The sequence below is a fragment of the Lepidochelys kempii genome, chromosome 8 (genome assembly GCF_965140285.1).
Source record: "Lepidochelys kempii isolate rLepKem1 chromosome 8, rLepKem1.hap1, whole genome shotgun sequence".
Taxonomy (NCBI): domain Eukaryota; kingdom Metazoa; phylum Chordata; order Testudines; family Cheloniidae; genus Lepidochelys; species Lepidochelys kempii.
Genome location: NC_136387.1, coordinates 102143468 through 102169501, shown reverse-complemented (window position 1 = coordinate 102169501; position 26034 = coordinate 102143468). Strand labels below are relative to the sequence as shown.

Sequence of the window (26034 nt, the reverse complement as noted above, 5' to 3'; positions counted from 1 at the left end):
TTGGAGCAGAATTTTCCCCACATACATTTTGGGTAATTTCCTGAATGTTTTAGAAGTTTGAGATGCCCCTTTAAAAAACAAAAGCACACTTTTTTCCAGCCCCCTCTAGTTTAAAAGCTGAAAGGACAATGCTTAATTTCATCCAGAGAAACTTGTCCATATTTTTTTAACTCCTTTTTATCCCAATCATGGAAGACACCGATGAAAGAATTGCCTCAAACATCATCACTTTCCAAGTATAAAGCATTTCTTTGTTCTTGCCTTCAATAGCACACACAGCAGATACAAACTAATTAAAATCAAAATTTTCCCCCCAGAGGAAAAATGGAGGAAAAAATTACACATAATAAATGTGTGTCACATTGCTTAATGCACTTCTGGAAGGTTCTATGATACTCTGATACTATGGCAACAAGGGTGGGATAAGAACCCTGAATGAAATAAAAAGGTTTCATCAGTACCCACGTGCTGAAGTTGAACATTTGAAACATCAGGGAAAGTGAAGCTAATCTCAATTTGCAATGTCTTCTCACTGGTTTTATTTAAATTTTATCTTCTTATCACTAGTATTGTTTATTCCACAAATGATTTACTCAAGTACACACTACAAAAATGAAATATTTTATTTAGATAAATTAAACAGTTATGTTACATGATGACATGTGCAGAACTATAACTAAAATCAGCTTTAATTTACTCCATATACAGCTCTAAAAAGCTTCTGTACATTTCCAAAATAGGTCCAACTTTATTGAAATAAAATCCAACATTTCACTTATTGTACAGGAAAGGTCAGGTAAACTAAAATTAACAAAATGGTCCTTATACACTGTTGAGTCTAAAAATCTGAGTTTAGTAAATCTAAGTTTAAAAACAAGTTAGCAGGCAAGAACATAACATATATGGAAACAAAACTTCAAAAAAAATCACTGCAAAACAACTTGGTAATTATTTACAATTCTAGGATAGGTTATAAAATGGGTGTGTAAGAATCCTGGACAGCAGTTGGCTACACCAGTGCCATGCTTTAGTACTAGTTTAACAGGAGCATCCAGAGGTTTCTCTCATGTAGGTATTCTCAAACAGGAGTCTACATCACTAAGTTAAGAGCATTGAAAGTCAATGATTTTAAAAGCCCATTTAATAAAGTGACGTACCTTCTCTCCTGTCCCTTTCCCAATGCTTAGAAGCAACCTTTTTCAAACTTCCACTGCTGCCAAGACCTCTGTCAAGTCCTCTTCTCCATCCGCTCTCCCAAAGTAAACCCACCTCTGCTTCTCAGACTTAACCCTTTCCTGCTTGGGTTTCCAATAGCCAATGTCTAAGAAAGTTTCACTGGTACTTCTGTGGCAGCATCTCCCTTTAAGTACCGCATCCTAGTGACCATGGTTGAGCCTTTCTAGGGTAAGTAAAGAGTAACTACACTGGAATCCATGGAGTTAACCACAGTGAAAGACTAGAATTTAGGATCCATGTATCTTCCATGAACTATCCCACTGTTTCATTTTGGAAGAGCTGTTCTGGTTGTGGAGGGAAGCATTAAGTCCCATGGCTGACAGAACAGGATTAAAAAAGTCTCACCAATTGTGGCTCTATTTCCCACTAGTGCCAGGTGGTGCAAATGTAGACCAGCCACCAGTCATCTCACCCTGCTGAGAGCAAATCTAGGCAAGTATTTAACAGACCTGCCGCTACCACTGACCAGTCAACAATAGTGTAGATAAGGGCTTTGGACGATCAGCAAAAGCCTGCTGGTGCCTTACCTAACAATCTAGGCCAGCACATGGATTGATAACATCAGTGGCAACTGAGAAGCAGTACAAGTCTTGAGCATTTGAATGCTGAGCAATACTTTGAAATTAGGATGGCTGCCTGCGGGCCAAAATTAAATAGAAAAAGAACTAGTCAGCAACAAACAATAATTCACTGTACTTTTAAATGACCCTAGTTTGTTATATTTCTTGTACATGTCCACTCCACAATCATAGTAAGGCTGCAGACCTTGTGGCAAGGCCAATTAATGACCTTAGAGATGGCAATATGTATCCAAGATGCACAATAACCAAGGTTAACCAGCACTACAAAATGGTCTCATGTCTTAGTACCTCAATAATTGATCAATTCAGTGCTACTGCCATATACAGGACATAAAAATACTAGAGATCAGAGATGCATGCACTCTTTCCAGAGTTTTGTTTGAGTAAGATTTCTCATTACCATAGAAGAACCCTGCAAAATTAAAACAGACTGCAACAAGGGAAAACATTCAAAGTTGCGATTATAGACAATTCTAAGTTTTACCTTTTACCGAAGTTTTGTTTCATACAAATAAACCTTGCAAAAATACCGTGCAAATTCTGGCATACAGCTATGATACACAATGTACAAATAAAATACCAGAATGGTTATTTTTTATTGCTAGAAATTTTATTTGGTTAAGGGATTTATACAGAAGTGTATAAAAGGGGTGTGGAAACTGGTCAGAACAAGCGAGTGTTGACTTCTACTTGCCTTAGAAGCCAGGTTATACTGCGTTTCAAAACTTCACATCAATGAAAGCATCTCCCTGTTGAGCAAAGCAAACATGCCCAAAACAGGACAGAAGAGTGATGGTGAAACAGACTAGATAACCTAGGAAAGGGTTCCATTTTGCTAAACCTTTCACTGATTTGAATACTTCCAGAGAATATTTCCTTGTAAAAATTATAAACATCCCATTCAAAGTCACATAAAATTAACTATGAACAGACTTCCAGATAGCCCATATCGATAGACCATCAGTGTATTTCACAGTCCACTAAATCAATATTCAAATGACCACAAAAAATGAGCTATGAATTTTGCTTGTGGCCAATGAAACGATTTGTATAAAGTCTAATTTGTCCCTGATCTGGCCTGCGGGATACTACATTTTGCAAAAGCCTTTCTGTATGGTCCAGAGAAAGTTTCTGGATATTGCAGTCTTCAAGTTTAGATTTATAGTATGAACATATTAGTATGTTCCTCTCTGAGTGTGGATATTGGTTTCAAGGTCAAAGCAATACCTATAGTGAAGAAAATTTATATTGCACTCATCAATAAAAAAATTATATGTAGTACAATCTTACCCTGCACCTGCCTTTTGTCCCCGTTTGAATGAGAAGAATATACAGTCGTCTAAGATCCTAAGAACTGTGAACATTCATGCAGCAAGGAAACTGCATCCAAGTTCTCTTTATTGTAGGCTTTCCCATCCTGTTGGAGACACTGCAGCACAAAGAGGCTTGTTTAGAAACAAACTGCTTGTGGTCATGGATAGACTAACAACATGAAACAATATCAGAAGCCCTGTTAAAAATAAACACCCATGATCAGTCAGGGAGACCATTATCGCACTTGTAAGCTTGCCAAGTATATGGAGGGTAGGGTTGCAAGTTATCTTGTCATGATGGCAGCTGGCAGCAGCTTCAGGGGACAAGGTTGCTTTAAACTCTAAGAGTCCATTAAAATGTCCCAATAGTTTTCCCTCCCTTACAGCCATCCTCCTCCCACAAATTATAACCCCGGACGCAACAAAGTTAAAAGGAAACACTGAACTGGGTCATAAGCTGCTAGCTTACCTAGTCCCAATCATGTCATTATTCGGATGGGCTCATGATGTAAAAAGAAACAATAAGTTTCTCACTCCTTGCCTCTTAAAGTGAAAGCCCTCTGTAGGATGGCATGAAAAATCATGCCTTGCATCTGCCTCAGTCTGAACTCAAACACCATCCCTGGATGCACTGGCAATTTAAAATCCAAGTGGAAACTGAAATACCCTCTGCCTCCAGACTATCCTGCATTTTTATGTTTTACAAACCAGCGTGGTTATCAATGCAGCCCTGAAAACACCCCCTCTCCCCAAAATATGCATAATTTATTCAATTTCAAATATTTACACGAAGAAAAGGCCTACCTTTAAAAGACAGATTTCTTCTGGCTCTATATAAAGTGCAGCTCTCTAATTTAAGGCAAATTTATGTGAAATATAAAACATGGGTTTGTCTATATGTACACATGTTCCAATTTAAACACAAGAATGCCCCTTAAAGGGAAAGAAAATGTTGGCTGACTATTCCTAATGTAGTTTGAGTTTATGATCTTCCTGGAATTTTGAAGGAACTTCCTAACATTATGCCATACATAAAACCCTTTAAAAATCTTTAAATATATCCAAAGAATGCAAATTAAAAAGGTGGCACCATGTACATAAAGTTAGCTCCAAAGATTTGAAGAATGCTGGGCAAAGTGCAGACGTAGCTTTTGCAGTTTTCAGTAGCTACAGTAAAGTTCATCAATACTGCATTGCTAAATATGTATGCTATACACCTAAAGCTAATCTCAGTTCTGGTAATGAGTATTTTTCATCCCCGTCTGTATCAAATTCCTTAAAGCTCTGTGGCTCTTGTATTGCCAAGCCAACCAGAGTTTGGAGATCTTCATAGGATAGCTTTCCATCAATGCCTTGATCTGTCTTTTCAAACAAATCCTGAAGATCTGCAAAAAGGACAAAGTTTTAAGGAGCAAGCACTTTAATTACACGATGTTATAGTACAAGTTATGCTCCTTTTTTACTACATTATATGGTCCCTTACAAGCCTGGAAAGCTACATGAGGCTTTATAAGATGTTCTTTGTATACATATAGTAGGTCAAACACAAAGCATAAGCCAGTAACCATGAGAATTCAGAAAGCAAGTGTAAGCTCTGCTGAAGGTGTGTAGATTTAGTTGGAATCCACTTAGTGAATGTGAACACAAAAGCATTTAATCGCTATTTCTAATGACATCTAAAAACCCACTCCCCCAACCAAATATTGATAAAAATATACAGACTTAGTTGACCTTCCATGACAGAAGCCTTTCAACTAAAAAGTTTCTATACTTGTTATGTAGATCATATGGAGGGACAAGCATTTCTATTATTCTCTGCACATTTTTTGAAGCTAAAACATTATATTTTTGCCAACTTAAGAGTTGAAATAGTTCTATCCAGATACCAGTTTGCTCTATCTTACAGCTATATCCTGCGCCCTTGACACCTTCCCACTCCTTTTATCCCTTCTCTCCCACCCTATTTTATGTATCTTTCATGATACACCTTACACTCAAAACAGTCTCCCATTTCATGCAAATGGCCCTTCTCCAAATCACTAAAGCCCATTTTCTTCCATCCATCCTTCCTTCTGTTGGACTTGTCAACATACTTTCTATATGTTCCATTTCCAGAACTACCGTCCCATATTCTGCCTCAGCTATGTTATACCACAACTATTCATGGTCTGTTAGTCTGCACTTATAGGAAGTGTTTATGAAAATCAAAGGTAAACCGAGATGTACCTTTTATGGTGGCAATTCCTGGTAACGACAAGCGTCTTGGGTGTCCATTTCTCTCCATGTTGCCTCCAACTGTTCTCGATAAAAGTTTTGGAAGATTTGTAGGCTTTGACGTAGCAGTCTGCATTTTTCCACCTGTTAAAACAAATGTAAAATAACTTCTATCAATTTTAACACAATTAAAATCAACAGGGACAAGACAGACCTGTGGTACAAAGACTTTTTGCCTTACAAAAACTAGGTTCAAGCGTACTATGGGGTGGTTTGCTACTTTCAACATGTAGCAAGATTTTGCTATATCTCACTAGTAGTAGGGAGACCCACTAGAGATCTAACTTGGAGAAACAGGAAGTAAGCAAATAAGCCATCTTATAGGACATATCACCGAAGTATATTCTGTAAGACAGTTATGTGGTTTTAATATTCCATGCTATACTAGGAAATGTACATTAGTACATTTTGTGAAAAGAACACACACTTGCAGTATGAGTGCACTTCAGGGCATATGCCGCTCTCTAGCTGAGGGGGTTAAAGAACAAAATTTCCTAATGGCTAGATACTGTAATTGTCCACTCCAGGGTTTCTTGCACCTTCCTCTAGATCACCTGGTGCTAAATTTTTTGGAGAACGGCCACTGGTCTGATTTGGCATGGCAATTCCTAAACAGGTCTCACTATTGCTCTTACCTCTTTCCCAGTAAGTGAGGCGAGAGCCTTTTTTTGGAAGGAACTGTCAAGTTTAGCAATTAGCCAGATGCGAATTAGCAAGTTTCTACTACAGTAAAGTGTGGCCATTTGATGCACATGTTTGGTATTACTTAGGACTGGAATAGCAGAGATACTGAAGTTCGGGACTGAGGTGCAGTAGTAGAGCTGTAACTCTTGCTGGCATTATGCTAAATTTTTAGAAGCACTAATATTTATTGAAAAAGCAGTACTTAATTTGGCTACTGAGCACCAATTAGTATTAAAATGATAAAGTGACAATGTGATAGTTTAACAGACCCTGATGACAAACAACATTTCATTCCATGCCTGTATTGCTTCTACATAAATGGAAATGCTACACAGCATAAGTTAAGGGGTCCTTCTAAGCACCATGGGAAACCTCACTTAATTTCTACATGTTATATTTTGAACTCTAAGCAAGAGTTCTCCATTTTAGTACCATCAATTTCTTTCTATTTTAAAGACTACTCATGTTCCCTGACCAAGATCTTAATATTAATTATTGACCTGTGTTACTTATTCTCGGAATTATAGAATGATCCTTCAAATTTATGTGACATTACTACATAATACTCCCACCTTTTTTTGATGCCTCAGATCTTTCATTTTCTGGCTTGCTTGTGAGAGCATTGATCAGTTGAAGCTTCTCTCTTAGTTTTGATACCTGATGATCTACATTTTCTATTTTCTGTACAAAGCAACAGGAAAATATTTCTTAAAAACCACCTTTTTTTTTTTTAAACCAGGTATAGCACAGCACAGCAGGTAAAGAGAATTCACTTTACAACTGTTGGTCTACATACTTCAGTTGGTTAAGAAGGTAAAAAAAATCTTCAGGGAACTATATCCCATCAGAGTTCACTCCTATGCAATGCATTAGTCTCTAATACCAGAACCTGAATCTAAAACAGGCAAAAATACTTTTTTTTTTTGCATTATTTGTTTCTAAACAAAAAATTCCCATGCTTTATTTACCACTATTTTGTATCTAAAAGTAAGGTGTCCAGTATGTTGACTAAAGCCTTCATTTACTATATTTTCCCAACGTAACGTGGGGTAAGCTTCTGACATCTTAGTAGAGCTGCACAGCATTGTTTCAACTGCTTATTTTTTAAGTCTTTGTGCAACAATGATGGCCGTGGTGGGATGCAGGAGTTATAAGTTACTAAATCCCTGACAAATGAACTGAAAATATCCAGACCTTTATACAGAGCTTGTTTGTCACACATGGGATCTATTTTGCTAATTCTCATAGTGAACATAGGATTTAAGCCATGTACTAAAACCCAGCCACCACATGCAGTTGAACTTGGGGTCTTGTTTATAAGTTATGGCAACTCACTGACTCTTAGGACATCTTAGGAATTATTTCATCCATCTGAATTCCTTTTAAGAGTATTTCCCCTTGTTTATTCCTTTCCCCCTCCCCCCCACTGTTCCTCAGACGATCTTGTTAAACCGTGGATTTGTGCTGGAAATGGCCCACCTTGATTATCATACACATTGTAAGGAGAGAGATCACTTTAGATAAGCTATTACCAGCAGGAGAGTGGGGTGGGGGGAGAGAAAACCTTTTAAGTGATAAACCATTTTTTCATGGTCTGTGTGTATAAAAACATCCTCACTGTATTTTCCACTTTATGCATCCGACGAAGTGAGCTGTAGCTCACGAAAGCTTATGCTCAAATAAATTGGTTAGTCTCTAAGGTGCCAAAAGTACTCCTTTTCTTTTTGCGAATACAGACCTAACATGGCTGTTAGATACTCTTAAAAGGTATCAGAGTATCTAAGTTAAGTTTTATCACACTGTCCCTTTCAAACTTTTTGCTCAATCTATCCATTCTCTGGCCCTTACTTCACAGACTGAACATGTAAATCAAGATTACATAAGAGTTACAAAAACAGGGTTACTGAAGGTATTTGATCTTCAGCAAGTATCACTCGGATGATCACAGGTTGTTTTTTTAAACCTGTGCACAAGCATTTCTTATGCATCCAACTACCACTCCAACACTATTTATATACTGAATATAAAGGAATAAACTGTTTTCCAGAAATAACTCCCACCCACAACAATTCAGCTGCTGTTATTTAATCAGGGTGGTCTTTTGTTTGTCTATTAGAGATGCTCTCAGTTAGTCTTTACAGTTTGTTACTTGAGGGGGAAGGCTTTCACTGAACCACAAAACATGCCATGAGTGTCCTGATCTCTCTTAGTAAGCAGTTGATGTGCCAAGGGCTGTCTGCCAAGACGACCCAGCCCCTGGCCCCTCAGAGTCTCCCTCAATGCTCCTTCAGTTGCAATATTGCTGTTGAATGCAGCTATCTTGGCAAGTTACAGAGGGAGATGTAGTTACTGGGAGCCTGGATCCTGCAGCTTTTACTCATGTGCATGCTGCTTCTACAGATTTCAAGATGGCAGGATCTTACCCTATTATTAGTTTTACTTTCATCTTAACTCATTTCCCACACACACAGTGTTGTGGGAAAGTTACTTTGCTACCTCACTGTCTTTGAAAATATGTATTAGTATCAGACTGATCTAAATAAATGTGACTTAAAATGACTAATGGCATGATCTACTAATCAACACTGATTTTACTTTCCTCTGCTTACCTTTGCATTCTGTGCTTTTTCTGCACCAGTTTCATTCTCTAGTTGATCTTGACTTTCCACTTTTGGGGAGGTAGTTGTATTACCCACCTGAAGAAAAAGGTGAGAATATTAGAACTTAGACATTTGCTTAAAGTTTTCTGAAATTAAGTTTGCTTCCTTCAAACTGGGCAAGCATGTAGCAGTAAAACAGAATCAAACTTACAACAAATATACACCAGAACCACATTAATATTAAGAGGTTAATTCTGGTTACCACACTACGTGAAACATATTTCTGCAGGATCTCATGCATGGACTTGGCCACACTTTCTACTTTCCAACAACCAACCGAGACCCTGCAGAACAAGATGGGATTAAGTAGTGTATTTAAATGCAAATTTCAAATATGGCATTGGGAATCTTACCTTATGTAGTCCTAGAATTTAATTTCAGCCCGGAAATTTATCTGCATGACTCAATGTTAATGAGACTTATACAGTAAATTCCTACACACTGTAGCATCAGCATACCCTTACTGTATAGCATACACTTCGAAAACCCTATCCCAGAGGCAGTACTAGGTAGGAGCATTCAGGGATTGGCCTAGATTCTTGATGGGCTGGTGGAAGAACTGTGTCGGTTTCAGCACACAAACATTCTTAAGGTTGCCACTTAGGATACCTGAACAGCAGCCGACACTTCCAACTTCCTTTAAAATCAAATATTAAGCCTCTCAGAACATCAGCTTGACACCTTTCCTTTAGGTTAGCCAGTGGTTCTCAAACTTCATTGCACCGCGACCCCTTCTGACAACAAAAATTACGACAGGATCCCGGAAAGGGGGACTAACGCCTGACCCTGAACCCCACCACCCAGGGGGAGGAGGGGGCCCGAAGCCAGAGGTCTTCAGCTCCAGGCAGGGGGGCTGTAATCCAAGCCCCACCACCCAGGGGATTCGGCTTCAGCCACGAGCCCCAGCAATTCTAGCACCAACCCTGGCAACCCCATTAAAATGGGGTTGTGACCCACTTTGGGGACCCAATCCACACTTTGAGCACCGCTGGGTTAGTCCATCCCCAGTGTAGTGAAAGGCCTCCCTAGTCTCTTGCAGACTGGGACTGCTGCACAGGAAGCACCCTCAGCCACTCAAGTACCCTACAAGGCAAGCAGGCACCCATGGTCACTGAGCACTTACCACAGTAGTGGACAAATTCTCTCTGTTTTCCAACGTATTCACAGCAACCACAGAGTTTTCTAACCATGTAACCCTTCGAGTTATATTACTGATTGTTGTATCCATACTTAGAAGCTTTAGATCATTGAGCTTTTGGTACGCCACTAAGGAAGCATTTATCTCTTCTACCGTGGCATGCAGGAACTGGTTATCCTGAAATAAAAAGACAGCAAGTTGTGTTATCCTACTACGGTTGTTTGGAAACACTGCCACAGCATTATTTTAGTTAACGAAACAGCGAATGGGCCCAGCTCAACCAAGTATCCTTCTCCAAAGGGCCTCAGAGCCCCACAAATTACTGTGTATTTGGAACTGCCTGACAGTGAGAGAGAGAACAGAGTGAGTCACTTTAGCTTTTGCTGTTTGAAAATGGGGTTTCCTAGTGCTAAAACTCACTGCTGCCAATGAATACTCTGATTACAACAGGTGCCATGCAGTTAACTGAAGTGTGCATTAACCTAATTTCAATGCAAATTACCTTAAGCACAATACCAATTACTGTATTAGACAAAAAGCTTAAGCACTAGGCATTGTTCATACAAGGTTTACTTCTGAAGTGGGCACGGTTTGTATTGAAAACACAAACACTGGTTTCACTCCCATCCCAAGGTTATTTCCGTCTAGTCATATGTCCCATTCACTCATTTTTCTGAAGCTGTACTTTACCACCTTCAGAATGACTCATCACCTGCCACTCCTTCTCTTGCTCAAGCTGACAGGCAAGTACCTGACACTAAAGCCAGGTTCTATTTCAAGTCCTTAACTCATTAGTCGCACTTCTACTACAAGATACACCCTTAACTTGTTCAACCACCAGTTACTAAGCCTTTGCAGTGCACTCACTTACACTGTACTCCTAGTAAAGCTATGAAAAATGTCACTTAAGGAGGCACTGTAAAGATCCATCTAGAGTTACATGCAGAAACATTACTATGGGAAAACATTACAGGAATATCATTACAATATTGTATTTGGCTTATGTGGACTCTATTCAAGTTCAGCCTTGACACAAACATACTTCATAGTATACTACAATATTGAAGGGCCTAAGGGAAATATTAATTGTACTTTTACCCATTGCAATACTGCTGGTATTTAATGGAAAAGCAAGAAATACCTGTTTAAAATTCTCAGTCTGATTTCCATTGCTAATTCTTGGACTGACAGTTGCGGAAAGTGAAGATATCTGTTTTTCTCCATTTTCTTTAATGTATTCATTCTAACAAAAGAAGCAGAAGTTACATTAATAAATATTTTGTTACATCTATGAAACAAGACTGTAGACATAACTTCACATATTTTAGTAAAATATCTGCAAGAATTACACATTTTGAACCATAGGTTGGTTGTGCATGGAATATTTTAAGTATGCGAGTAGAAGGCACATTGTACGATTTCTGTTCTATTAAATAGGTAGGGTCCAGACATTCGTTTCACCAAAATAGCGGCCACACATTAGCCATTTTCCCCATCACATGCAGCATTCAAAGTACACATGCACGTAATACACATTTCAGTTAAGAAAAGTTAAGAATGAACTGCATAGTTTCTTAGAATAAGCACCAACGATTTTCCAATACATAGCACAAAGAATCCCTGGTTGTCAGTGACCCTGCTATAAAGGAAAAATCGGATTAGTGGAAGTGAACAAATCGATTAGCATTATGGTGTTCTTGAAGTGTTTCCTGCTGCAGCAGCAGAAGTTAGTTTACAAACGTCCATTCCCAGTCTGGCAGGAAGACTGAAGGTTTAAAAGTAAAAAGGTTCAGTTATTTGAGAGTTTCAGCTGGTATTAGTGAACCTATATTTCCTATGTATGCACCTTGATTTGGGCCAGAGACTTGTTCACCCCAGCCTACTCCTAGCACCACCACAATCCCAACTGCTCTCAAGTTGTTGTGCCGAGAGCTACAGTAAGTTGTACTTTGCAGCACGTAGGTGGTGTAAAGCCCTCCGGAGATGCCACACCTACACAGTGGGCAACCAGTATTTCTGGTCTTGAAAACCTATGGAGAGAACCAGAGATTCTGGCCTCAAGAAAATATGCTCTCATTACTGTACAATGGATGCCACATGAAGACTATTAGCTATTATATTATTATACTAGCCAGCATCTTGCAGAGATCTTTAATTATTATTTTTCAAGTTACACAGCACTTGGCAGAGTTCACATTAAGCTTTACACAGATTATGCAGCTAATATTTAACTCTGTTAAATTAGTACTGTCCTTACCAAATCATTTTGGAGTCTTTCTGTGGTTTTCTTGTGTTCTTCAATCGCCGCCTGCATAGCCTCAACATCATGAGCAACACTGGTTAGAGTGCTACCTATAGTAGCTACGCTCTGAAAACAGAAATAGCAACTTAATAAATTTCAGCTGTGCTCAGCTGCAGAGCCTGAAAGACCAACTCGCAAAACAATGTTTTGTTAATGAAATGCCAGGCAGCTAGATTGTGAGAAACCTATGTGATGAACTGGAGGATTCAGATTTGCATTTACAGAATATAATAGCCATTTTATCCTTAGTCTTTGCTCAAAATGTTTTGATGCAAACAAGGAAGATTAATATAACCTCCATCCACATGTATTCTTCCATTTTTCATGTGGGTGACTTAAGGGGATCTATAGGGGCATGCTCCTCCTGCAGCAATCTAAGTATTTCTGGGCTGTTAAGCCGTACTTAGATGAACTTGACCATTTTCTCCTCTTGTAAATCCCAACACAAGCACACAGCATACACCCTCTCCACTCTTCCATAAGAGTGTCCTACTGCAGCAACAGTGCTCTCACCACTTACCCTCAACCAGTTGCCCTTCTGCAGGGGGAACTCTGATACAGTAAAGGAATTCTTCGGGCTTGTTTAACAGTATAAAAAAAGCCTCCCCATTGCTTTCAGAGACATTAAACTGCAATGGAAGAGGAGGCTTAAAAATATTCTTAAATACAATTCAGGGGGTAGCAGCAGTTTCCCTAGCAAACAAGGCAACACCCAAATACAAAAATTAAGAAGCTCCACATATGCTTCTTTTCCACAAGAGTATTCAAAAAAACCATGCTACCACCTACGCACTGCAGCAATCTCTTGAGTGATCTAATGTGCTGCAATGTACACACAGTGAGGAGTGAAGGACACCAAGCTTAAAGGTTAGAATTTCACCACTTTTTTAGTTGTCAAACCTAAAAACTAGTTAAACAATTTTATTTAACTCCCTATAGTGTTTTTCAAGCACTTTTTTTTAAATGAAGTTAAGGCATAATGTACTTCCTGGCAGGCTTCCAACTTTACACTGTACTTACCAAATGTAAGACTGCAAGCAAGAGGATATCTGGGAGAAGAGTGAAAATGGATGCCACTATTTCTAATACCTTAGCTTAGGGTTGGAAATAGTGCCCTTCATGAACCTAGTTCAGCTCCCAAAGTTCCGTCATACTGTCAGCTGGGCCTTCAACTTTAGTGAGATGTGGCCAAGCATGACTTGTTCCAGCAGGAAACGCAGCCTTATCATTCAGCTCAAAATGGAGCATTGCATGCTGAAACCTGAAGCCCTAGAGACCACAGTTCTATATTAAAGTCGGTGGTGGCAGCGATGGGGAATCTGGGGACACTGCAATCTTCTGTTTTGTGCAAACTAGGTGCAGCCCTTGGGCTCCTGGAAAATTACTTTAAGACTTACCACTGATATAATGCCTACAAAATGGAGTCTCCTGATCATGTCAAAACAGGTGACTAGCTATAAATACTCTCCTCTTCCCCTTCTTTCCCAAACCCTACACCCATCTCTAGCTTCAAATAAAAAACAAAACCCCTACAATGTAACCAACCACACTGTGCCAATTCTTCATTATATTGATTTGTTTGTTATATCCCCATCTCCAACCCTTTACTCTGTGTCTGTAGACTGTAAGACTTCCACTTAGATACTGTCATCATGATGGGTATCCAGCCCATCTGTAGCCTTCAGGTATTCCCTTAATATAAATATTTGCTTTAACAAAACTGCTAACGTGGACCTTAGGAAAGTTTAGGCAATCACTTAACCCAGGGAACAAGCCAGCTCCTCTTTTTGAAAGAAAGTTCAGCTAAGGCGTGAGCCACAGAAACCACCCCTATAACAGTTAACAGAAGTCCAAGTACAGTTACACTTGTTTCCATCTAGCTAGTCTTTCAAGAGGTTATCAATTGCCTGGAAATATTCTCCACATGTGGAGCCCTGCTCTACAAGAACTCTGACCACAAGAGGGGTGTGTATTTGTTACTTTTAAAAAAAGAGTTTAAAACAGTGCAAATTTAAAATAAAAAGTAGCTGAGATACAGAAGGCAAAACTAATTTCAAAGACACTTTTACTAATCAATTTAAATTTTGTCAGCTATTAACATAAAATGGCAGATATGTAACTTGGAAATTCTGGTTAGTATGTGTACACTGACCACTTCATAATGAATTTCACTATGCATATACTGAAAACACAATACCCTGAGGGCTTTCCTACTGTCACTTCAGTCTATTGGATAAATGACACAGTTTCTGCACGTCTACATGTTAATATAAAAATAAACCATACAGAGAATTACATTACTGTTGAAATTTAAGAAGGTTTTCCAAAAAATGATATGTTTCCACTTCCAACCAAAGAAAGCTAAATAAATATTGATTTAGGGTTGTAAGGGTTATAAAACAAAGCCAAGCCCTTCATGTACATGTGAATGGAGGAAGATTACCAATGCAAATGGTAATATACGTATAAAACCAACATAAAGGCGTACCCATTTCATGAGAGATTTCTCATTTTACCAATTAAAATGTGTCTAGAGAATTCTCTATCATATTCTAGCTTGCCTTAAGTAAGGATCACTGAGCATGACAGTAAAGGTGCTCCACTGAAATAAACACAAGCTAACAGTGTTTCATAGAGGCATATGATCTTTGAGACACTCTGGTAGTTACTGCTGTTTGACGAGTTTCCAAATGTTTCTGCAATCAGCTATAGTTTAGAGTTAGTGTGATGTTCACCAAAAGCCATATTTAGAATACTTACCTTCTGAAGTTCCTCTACAGTAACAGGAAGAGTAATCAAATCAGAAGCAGACTTGATGTTGGCTTTGAGGTGATTTACTGCTGATGTCAAAAACAATATCTAAAAACAGAGAAGAGTATTTAGAATTAGTAAACACATCAAAGTTCTTTATTTCAATCTTCCCCCACCCCTAATGACTGTTACTTTAATTTATAACTGACATTCAACACAAGCAACTACTCAAGGCCATGTGTTTTTCTTGGAAGTGCACAGAATCCATAGCCCAACCAGTCTTCACCACCACAAAGATGTGGGATGGCTGATGTTTCTAACACTATTAATGCCTTCTCATAAAACAAAAAGCAAGAATTTAATCAGCTTGGGCCCTGCAAGTCACAGGAAAACCCTGACCACAAACTTTAGAATTTGCAAAAAAGAATTTGTGGTGTACATATCAGGTTAATTTCACTCTTTAGACTGCTTTTGTTTGGACAGATTGCTACCCTCCTTTACTATTCATGTTAAATCTTGTGTATAAGACAGACACCGAAAATCATTTTTGTGGTACTAACATCTGGTTAAGTTATAATAATCAGGATTGAGAACTAGCATAAGAGACTGATCGTCTGGATGAGATACAAGTGCCTGAAAATAGGACCTATAGAGTAATATCTTCTCTACTGTGTTATTTTATTCATATCACTGCCACCTGAAAAAGGAAAGAATCTTAATGCCTTTTTATTAATAGAAACTTTTTAAATGCAAAGCCTTAACAGAAATGTCCAAACTGGATATTTTTGCACTTTCACTATTCAGTGAACTCTCAAATATGACACTGTACCTTGATAATATTGTAAGTACTTTATTGAACTTCGCAGTCACCTGAAAAAGAGCTAGAAAAGGATGGCCCAGTGGTTGGCATGCCAGCCTGGATTTGGGAATCCCAGGTTCAATTCCAGCTCTGTCACAGACTTTCTGTGTGACCTTGGGCTTGTCACTCAGTCTGTGCCTCAGTTCACCATCTGTAAAACGGGGACAACAGCCCTACCCTACTTCACAGGGGTGGTGAGAGGACAAGCACCTTCACTATTGTGAGGAGCTTTGTTTATAGTGTAATGAGGTCAAATAATTAAGAAAATAGAATATTACACTGAACAACTGACATACAACTAATACTGTAAATTGGCCTATGTAAGAGCTCTATTACATGAAACATCAGTACTACTCCTTACATTGTTTAAAATTTTATTGTATTTGTAAGAATCATAGGAACTAAAGCCTACATATTTGTTTGCAACAAATTTTTTCAATTTGTATTTGCCCATTGCTATAGAATTAGTTTCCTGTAAGAGAACAAAATGACGAGCAATAATCTTTTAAAAGCAGGAAATGCACTATCATCTAGTTCCTTATTGGTTAGCGTGCTTATTCACAGTATCTGATACAACAAAATGCTCAACTTTCCTGTCTGTCCCTCCCTTAATATGCTTCAAACAGCTACATAAAATGGGAGCTACATATATAACGCACTGAAAAACTAAGTTATGAAAGTAGAAGAATTTCTGCAAAATAGTTTAGCTCAAAAATTAGTTACAAATAATGCACCAGAAGTTGAGTCATTAAAAAGATTAAGTCATTCAAATGGACTTATACATATGATCTATGCAAGTTAGAAAATTGCCAATTAGCAAGTAAAACTATCAGCAATTTGTGGTCATTTGCTAAACACATCACTTTAAAAGCAGTTTACACTTCTCTGCAGTTGAAGTGAACAAAGTACAAAGTTCTTCCATTTGACAATCCAGTTGTTAAACATATAAATTCAGCCTGCTCCTGTAAAAATATATGCAGTTTCCCAAGCGGCAGAAAGGCATAGATACTGGTTTAGCAGTAGGCTGGCCATGACAGAAATTAGTAAACCCCTTGTATGTCAGGCTATCAGATTGGCCTGAAGTGGCCAGCTATAAAATAATTGAAAACTTGGAAGGGATTAGTGCCAAAGGGCCAAATTTAAAGGTATTTAGGTGTCTAAGGATGCAGAGAGGTGCCTAGGTGGATATTTAAAATTTAAAGATCCCAGTAAGCACCTATTTGCATTTTTAGGCACCTAAATATCTTTAAAAATCTGACTCAAAGAGATGACTTTATCCAACATGAAATTGTTTTTGAAAACAATTTCACAGACTGAATCTAAATCTCCATCTTCCCAGCAAAAGGTATCTTTATCTTCACTAAGATTCTTATCTGTCAGTTTTAATTAATAAATTATTATTAAAATTAGATAACACTCAAAAAGGTTCAGATCCTCAGCTAATCTAACCTAGTTTAGTGCCATTAACTTCAATGGAGCTACATTTTATACCTGCTGAGAACCTGACTCATCTTTTTTAGCATGTTACATACTAATAGAGGTATTGAGTTATTTGCCTTTACAATACCATAAACGGGAGACAGATTGTGGTTTAGGCATCTTTCATCCCCCTCAGCTTCTGCTGTAATTAGGTATGCTAATTCCCACTTCCAACAGCCCCCTCACACTTGGGGCTGCCCTCATGTTAGGAGGGACAAATGGCATAATTATCTCTGTCACAAAGATGAAGCAATCTCAACCTGAGGCTGTCTCCTTTAAACTTTTCCTCCCAGATGAATGGCAGTCAGTCACTATTTTTGATCCACTGTAATGTGCTCTGGTTGCGATTTTCAAAGCTGACTAACTAGGGCATTTTGCCATATATGTGCCATGAAAACTATAGGGAGTTGTGTCTGAATCCCTTAGTCAGCTTTGAAAATTTCAACCTACATCTACATAACTTCTCATATTAAGTCTTTAGAGAACTGATTACTAGCATGCTTGTAAATATAGGACAGTTCATTTTCATTCTTACTTTCATACAAAGTGTAAACACACAGTAAAGTCAAGACGACAGAGTAAATTTAAAACATTGAAAATATCCCATGAAATATTTTTCAATATTAAACATTTGTTCCTATTACCTGTTTATTGATCTCAGTGATATTTATCCAAATTTTATTTAGTCCCATGTCTCCAGTCTCTATTTTCTCAAGGTGCTTTTGCTTGTCAAGCAGATCTTCATTTAATTTGGGGATCTCTTGGAATGATGTTTTTTGATTAGATTCCACTAAAAAAAGAAATGAAAAACTGAATAATCCTGCAAAACAGACTAAGATGTGAAAATTATACAAGCTAAAACACAAGTCGTAGCCAGTGACATCTACAGTAGTCGGGGAACATTGCAAGTAACATTCTCCATTGTATAATCCTCATATATTCAGAATCAACCCAGAAATAGAGTGTTGATTTAAATTGATAGCTCCTGCCCAACAGTATCTAACACATGATGCCAAAAATTAGAGAGAGTCTACTATGTTTGGCACTTTACAGTACCTTCGTATTATGGTTATTTCTGACAATCTTTAGAATCTCTTCAGGTAATCCAATCATTTTGCACTATTTTCTTATTACATCATAGTTGGGAGCATATACAATAACTGATGTAATAAAGAAACTGTGCAAAATGACAACAAGAGTCCGGTGGCACCTGAAAGACGAACAGATTTATTTGAGCATAAGCTTTCGTGGGTAAAAACCCCAGTTCTTCAGATGTAAAATGAGTAAGTGATGAGAACTACCAAGAACTGTACTCTCACAGAAAAAACATATGAAATTAACCCCAATCCCCAATTCAAACACTGACTGCTGACTATGAAGAATATTCCAAAGAGATTAGAGTGATTTCATATCACTTGAAGGAACTTGGAGTACTGAACAGAGTAAGCAAGATGAGGCTCTGAGACAAACTCTTGATATCAGAGGCCTAAACTAAAGTAATGGTCAAGACTTTGCTAATATAAAGCAAAGTTAGGCTATGAGCCAGAGGCGAGCCCTGCTCAAAGAAGTTGGCAAGAAGGCGGCTACTAACTGCACGTAAACACATATCTAAAGGGTATGAAGTACTAATAGGATGAACATGTGCCAGGATGGCACCAGAACATCCCGGTACGAACACATTCCACAGAGATAATGAGGAACAGGCTGACCCATCCTAAAGACAGGGTCAAAAGGATAATATGATGAGAGAGTTGTTTGTTCGAACCTACATGTACCAGGAGAGAGGTAGCACGCTAACATGTAGAGGGGTTGTACCTCAATGTGTCAGGAGCGATGTGCAACTTGTTTGTATCTGTGTATAAGAATGCATCCCTGAGTGGATGTCTTCGTTCAGCCTAGAAGGCAGTGGAGAGTCCTGCCACTGATTGAGCCAGTCCATTGTGAGGGGGCACATATTCGTCGTATGTCCTTTAGAGTCTGCTGGAAATTATTACTGTGCTTCATTTGACAATAAACCTGGCCAGGTGCCTTCGCACCTTATTGGAGTCTGTGGTCACTGGGGGTTCTCTCGGGGTCTGCTGTGTCAGCAGAGGGAACACACGCATGCAGCCGATTGTTATCATTGAACAGAGCGGAGCACCACACCGGTGGCGTCTGACAACAAACTCCGTTTACAAAAAAAATGCATGTACTTACACACTAAAAGTCTGCTTGTAAAACAAGTTGGCGAACAGAAAATTCTTTGACTAAAGAGAAATTTGTAAATAAAGAGTAAACAGCACACCTTTAAAGAAAGTGCAGTGAATTCTGTGGATTTATGATCTACAGGAAAGCGACATTTTTATTTAGAATTTAAGATGGGGATTTTTAAAAGGGCCCAAAGGAAATGAAGAACAGTAGCAACTCCCACTGACTTTATATGGTTCTCCAAGGAAAATAAATGTACTTGATTGCTGTATGCCAGGGGTGGCCAACCTGAGCCCGAGAAGGAGCCAGAATTTACCAATGAACATTGCCAAAGAGCCACAGTAATATGTCAGCAGCCCTCCATCTGCTACCCCCCTCCAGCCCCAAGTGCCTCCTGCCCACCGGCAGCACCCACACAATCAGCTGTTTTGCAGTGTGCAAGAGGCTCTGGTGGGGAGGGGGGAGGAGTGAGGGCACGGCAGGCTTGGGGGAAGGGACAGAGTGGGGGCAAGACCTGGGGCACAGGAGGGGGTTGAGCAGTGAGCACCCCACAGCACATTGGAAAGTCAGCATCTGTAGCTCCAGCCTCAGAGTAATCGCCTATGTAAGAAGCCGCATATTAACCTCTGAAGAGCCGCATGCGACTCCGGAGCCACAGGTTGGCCACCCCCGCTATATGCTGTGCTGGGCTTCCTTAAAGCCCTAAAGGGTGGCAGCCCCACGACACTTCTGTTTTCTAGTCCCACACTTTCCTCATCCTGAAAGGCTGCTTCCCCTCATTTAACTGCCTACCTCTTTGGGCTCAAAAATATACCAATATTTAAGAAGCTTTTATTTAAAAAAAAAAAAACATTACTTTTTATAACTTGTTTAAAGAAAAAACAATTTTGGGTCCTGATCAAGGATTATAATAGATCTGTATGGACTCCTCAGGATCCAAACAGTGTTTTATTCAGAAGCTCCTATAGGTAAATCAGGTATTTATAAAATAGCTTTAGAAAGTAAGTAAATGTTTTTACCTAAACAAACTGACAGAGTCCTTTGCATTTCTATGCTTTTCACTTTAAGAGCTCACATTGAAATACGATGGCTTGTCCTCCCACTCCTACTTATAATTCCAGGAAACCCTGCAAAAGTTTTTCACATTAATGAATGCGACTGATTTCCCCACTTTCATGTGTTCATTATTATGCGTTTAAGTGACCTATTTAAAGCTGGTACGACGCTTTGAAGATTAAATACTATATAAATTCTAAGCATCACTATTGACAACTGACCTGAAACTGTCTTAGTGAAAGGCATAGTGTTAGTCCCAGGATATTAGAGACAAGGTGGGTGAGAGGTAATATATTTTATTGAACCAACTTGAGTTGATGTGAGAGAAGCTTTCAAGCTACACAGAGGTATTCTTCGGGTCGAGGAAAGGCATTCCAGGCATCACAGCTAAATACAAGGTGGAACAGGTTCCTTGTATTTAGCAGTGATGCTCAGAGTACCTTTCCCCGACCTGAAGACGAGTTCTGTGTAGCTTGAAAGCTTGTCTCTCGCATCAACACAAGTTGGTTCAATAAAATATATTACCTCACTGACCATGTTTCTTTGGTGAAAAATTGTCAGATTTTTTTTTAAAAAAAAGCCTATTTGAAGTTAAGAGATTTTCCATTTGAATTTTCTTAGTATCATACTGAAAAAAATCATAAGTGTGAAATCCTCTCTCTTACACAAAGCTGCTTCAGACATCAATGGCAGAAGCTACCATGTCCACTTTGCATACAAGCTCATAATTATAAAAAATACATCACCTACCATTTAAATCAAAAGGAAAACACTAATTAAGGGATATGTTCATGTTATAAGAACATGTCCATAAAATCTGGTTTCTCTGTAATTATAACAAAAGTAAAGCAGAGGTGTTTTGGGTTATCAGAAGCAGTTTACTGAGCGTATTCCCAGTGCAACATCAGGAACATACAATAGGAATAACAATGAGAAACTGTTAAAATAAAAATAAACCCCAACAGAACAAAAAGGAAAACTGGTCTTGTAATTACAGCCCTTCACTGAGACTCAGGAGATTTGGGTTCAATTCCAAACCCTGCCAGGGAGCCTCTGTGCCATCTGCAAATGGGGATAATAATGTTTCCTCTCTCCGAATCTTCATCTGTCTTGTCTATTTAGATTGTTAGCTCTTTGAGGAAGGGACAGTCTTCTCTGTTTTTGTACATTATGCTTAGTACAATATGGCCCAGAACTTGGCTGAGAACTTGAGGCACTACTGTAATACAAATAAACAGTAACAAGATAGTTCTGTATTTCTTTTCATGTGAGGGTTCATACTCTGATTTTGCAGCATTGTCCCTTTGGGGGGACAAGCTTAATTGTTTGAGGGAAGTCTATGCACAGGGATGTGATTTGATCGTGCTGCAACTGTGTCAACCTTGTATGAGTGAACAAAGCAACACTCATACTAATAAGCAGAATGTTTCATGTAAACCTAAATTCCTCTAAGTTCAGAATTATCAGCTATCAGTTTTAAACAAGAGATGAAGATAAATAATGAGAAAAATGGGTCCTGGAGTGAGCAATTTCAAATGAAAGTAAAGATACACAGAAATAGCCAAAGTTGTACTAAAGCAGGACATAACTGGCAGCATTCAAAGACATGAAAAGAAGTTGAGTTTTTTTAAAGCAGCCAAAGGAATTTTCACAGCTTCCATTAATTTTAATGAAAGATGTGTTAAAATCCCTTAAGACTACTTGCCATCCCCCGCCTCCCCCCCCCCTTTTTTTTTAAAAAACAGTGCTGCAATCATGTTAATCTTTAACAGTCCACAGACCATACACCTCTGGTATTTTTGAGAACCATTTTCACAGTTTGTTTTTAAGAAAGATATATACAAATCTCCATAAAAACACATGGACAGCTGAGGCTCTGACCCCGTCTATCTAGACCTTGTCTTGTGACAATCTGAAGCACAGGACAGCATGTTACATTACGCACAGCCTACCTTCTCCCAACAGCAAGGGTAAAACACAGCTAAATTATTCAGTTTAATATATAGGTTGATATACTTACTAGTTCGAAATTTTTCCTTTAGTGCATCCAGATCTTCCTTGAGGGCAACCTGCATCCATACTAAGCCAACGCAAGCTACCACACAAGCAGCCAGAATAACAAAAGCACATAGTGGATAACAGAGCTTGCAGCATCGCAGGTATTCTCCCCTGAATAAAAGATCAAAAATTGACCATGAATCTGCAATGGGACATGTACAGCTATATTCTAAGAGTAAGAAGACCTACAGTCAAGTTCACTTAACTGACACACTAACAAAACAGCAAGTTTGCTTCACTGGGGAGAAGAATCTATGCAATGCATTTCCAGGAATAAACAGTTGATTAGTGGGATACCGTGAAAATCTGATTTCAACAGTATTCATAGTAAAATGTATCCCTATGAGACTGAAAACATGCTTCCTCCTCCATGCCTGTTGTCAATTGTCATGCTTCTGTTTCCAGAATTTCCTGCTTTATTACAATAGAGTTACAATGCAAAATTAAAGTTTGTTTGGAAAGTAATGTAGACTTAAAGGGTAGGACTAGACCAATTATGATATGACAAAAGATATTTTAAAAGTATTGTAATCCTGAGATGTAAAGCCTTTTATTTTAAGTCATTGTTGGAGGATCTTCAATATTTAACGGCAGAATTTATTTACCAGCAAAAGTATTTCCTCTATACCTAGTATAACAACAACACTATGCATCAATTCATCTGTAAATTTAATAGTATAATTAAAGCATATGTGCATATACTGGTAACCATTCAACCTGTCTAATTACTATTCTTTACCTCTGTGGATATTTAACATGCAACATATGCCACATACATGTTACAAAATACAGAAGCTATTTCAGATCTATTTCTACTCATTGTATGAAGATAAATTCTTTCATACGGGACAACACACACTTTAAGAAAAATCTTTCTGAAGATCGTTTTGCCCTTACTGACTTTTATAAAAGGAAAGATTCTAAGAACACATTAAATGAGTTACTTTAGAAGAGTTAAGGATCCATTTGCAACCAAGAGACTATCATCAGACTACCTGGTAAATAATCCTGTAAGGTTAGCTACTGGGGTCATGCAGTGATGTTGAGATGGAAGACAACCAAGGAAGGATGGAGGAACTTTTTTCCTCAGAAGGAGAAACTGAAGCTAATTTCCTGAGCATCAACAAAATAAAAGTGGTGCCTACAACTACAGTGGTTGGTGCATTAGAAACACGGAAGACAGAAACCCCTTCTGACAGAAGGGGATTTATTCATCCAGAAACCAGATAGCTAGGTGTGTGACTAATCTGCCCAGTGGGTGCAGAAGTGTCAGATTCCAGGAAGAAGATAAGCAATTTTTTAAAAATAGGGAGAAGCCAGTGGCAGGCTTACATAACACCACCAGTAACTTAGAAAACTGAAGAGCTCAGTCTTGGAAGTAAATTTAAATTAGAAAGACCAGTCAGTGCCTGTGTGAGAGCTTTATATGAAATGTCACCAGCCAGATAATGTCAGCTAGACATGGGTAATGTGTTATGCATGGATACAAAAACAGTATAATATGGACACATGAAAGCAAGGATGGGATGAAGGCTATTAGAGGCAGCCTAACCTTTTGGAAACAGAAATTATGCAGGAAGAATGGTCTCCATCTTAACCACGAGGGAACCACGCTGCTGACAATTAAGACTTATTTTGTGTTTGAGAAGAGAGAATTGAAGAAGGGGTTGAAACTAGGAGTCAAGGAGCACTCAGGTTTACTAAGGATAGAAAGTGAGCAACTGAAATAACTGATGGTAAGTAGAACAAAGATGGAAGTAACTAGGATCAAGTAAGGGGTAAGACAGATGGGAAACAGGGAACAACAAACTCAATAGGGCAACAACACTGTGCTATCAAAAGAGCGCACAAACCCCTTTTTATCTTCAAGGGTTATTCCTCATATGTCAGAGCCTGATGAAACTAGGTGCTAAGGCCAAGTTACCCTCACAGCCCAGAACCATCTCCCAGCTCCCATGTCCTATAACCTCCAGCTCCCCGATACGCCTATCCTACACTGTAGCCCAGTGATTCTCAAACTTTTGTTCTGGTGACCCCCTTTCACATAGCAAGCGTCCGAGTGCGACCTCCCCATATAAATTAAAAACACTTTTTAATATATTTAACACCATTACAAATGCTGGAGGCAAAGCGGGCTTTGGGGTGGAGGCTGACAGCTCAAGACCCCCCGCATAATAACCTCACAGTCCCCTGAGGGATCCCGACCCCCAGTTTGAGAACCCCCACTGTAGCTCATAACCTTGATCCCCTCCCAAATTGTACCTCCGGTTCCTCTCACCTATTACATCCATTCTATGCCCCCAGCTCTTAGCCCCCTTAAGCTCCCTCCACACCCAATACGCAACATCCAAAATAACCTTCAGCCCCCCTTTATCACACCAACTAATCCCCTAATCCAACCACCTTCCAACTCACCCCCTGCTTCCTTCCAACATACAACCAGCCCCCCCCGCCCCAGTTTCCCCCCCTACCCCCACCCCGTCCCAGTTTCCCCCCCTACCCCCCCCCCGCACCCCGTCCCAGTTTCCCCCCCTACCCCCCCCCGCACCCCGTCCCAGTTTCCCCCCTACCCCCCCCCGCACCCCGTCCCAGTTTCCCCCCCTACCCCCACCCCACCCCTCTCGTCCCAGCTCGCCCCAGACCCCCCCCCACTTCCCTCACCCCAGCTCCCCCCGGGCCCCCACTCCCCACGTCCCCTACATTTAACCCAGCTTCCGCCGCCCAGACCCCGCCCCTTCCCCCCCAACCCAGCCTCCCCGCTCCCCGGGCTCACTTGGCGAAGCGGGAGCGGGTGCCCGGCGGCCCGAACTCGTCCTCGTCGCCGTCGGAGCTGGACTCGGAGTCGGAGGCGGGCGGCTCGGTGCGGAGCAGCCGGTGGCCCGACCCCTTCTTGGGCAGCTTCTTCCGGCGGCCGTCCCCGGCCAGGCCGATCAGCGCGTTGAGCTCCTTGCGCTTCTTCATCCTCTTGTGCGGGGTCAGCGGGGCCCCGGCGGCGGGGGGCGCCGGGGGCTGGTACCCGACTCCCAGCACCGCCGCCGGGCCCCGGCTCTCCAGCTTGGGGCGGCTCCGCGCCCGCAGGAGGCGCCCCCCGCGCGGGGGCGTCGGGCGGGTCTCAGCGGGGGTCGGCCGGTCCCCGGGCGGGTCGGGGTCCGGGTCTCCGGGCCCCGCCCTCAGCAGGGCCTCGCGCCTCGGCGCCGCCGCCGCTGCTGCCTCCGCCTCCTCCCCGCCGCCGCCTGGGCCATGGCTGCGCCCTCGGCCGCCGCTCCGCTCCCCTCAGCCCCAGCGCGGCCCCACCTGCCAGTAAGGGCCGCTCCCATTGGCCAGCGGCGCCCGCCTCGCCCCGCCCGGCCGGGAGGGGGCGGGATCATTAAAGGGCCAGCCGCCCCGTCTGGCGCGTTCGCGAGCGCGTGCGGGTGGAAGGGGCCGGTTCCACTCCGGCTCCCGGCAGGCCCGAGT

General features: G+C 40.3%; 1 protein-coding gene across 4 annotated transcripts; it reads right to left on the bottom strand.

The window, feature by feature from the left end:
* Window positions 1–600: 600 nt before the first annotated feature.
* On the bottom strand, window positions 601–25846 carry EFCAB14 (EF-hand calcium binding domain 14). Of its 4 annotated transcripts, none has more exons than XR_012160500.2 (12): window positions 25352–25633; window positions 22541–22689; window positions 17922–18067; window positions 14949–15047; window positions 12144–12254; window positions 11028–11129; window positions 9872–10063; window positions 8698–8784; window positions 6661–6769; window positions 5357–5488; window positions 3108–4515; window positions 601–2566 (listed from the first exon to the last, which is right to left on the bottom strand). XR_012160500.2 is itself a non-coding variant. In XM_073357810.2 (11 exons), exons 1-11 carry the CDS (start codon window positions 25537–25539, stop codon window positions 4340–4342), a joined length of 1491 nt encoding a protein of 496 aa, XP_073213911.2. In that variant the 5' UTR covers window positions 25540–25846; the 3' UTR covers window positions 601–4339. The 4 variants fall into 4 exon arrangements, 1 of the variants encoding a protein (XP_073213911.2); XR_012160501.2 differs by having other exon boundaries at window positions 601–1872; XR_012160499.2 differs by having other exon boundaries at window positions 601–3246; window positions 3935–4515.
* Window positions 25847–26034: the final 188 nt, after the last annotated feature.

Coding starts and splice junctions, on each gene's coding strand:
- EFCAB14 (XM_073357810.2), bottom strand. CDS start 25,539: ATGAAGAAGCGCAAGGAGCTCAACGCGCTGATCGGCCTGGCCGGGGAC. Junction 10,064..11,027: donor AGACTGAGAATTTTAAACAG/GTATTTCTTGCT, acceptor TTTTTATTTCAG/GATAACCAGTTCCTGCATGC. Junction 8,785..9,871: donor AGAATTTGTCCACTACTGTG/GTAAGTGCTCAG, acceptor CTTTTTCTTCAG/GTGGGTAATACAACTACCTC.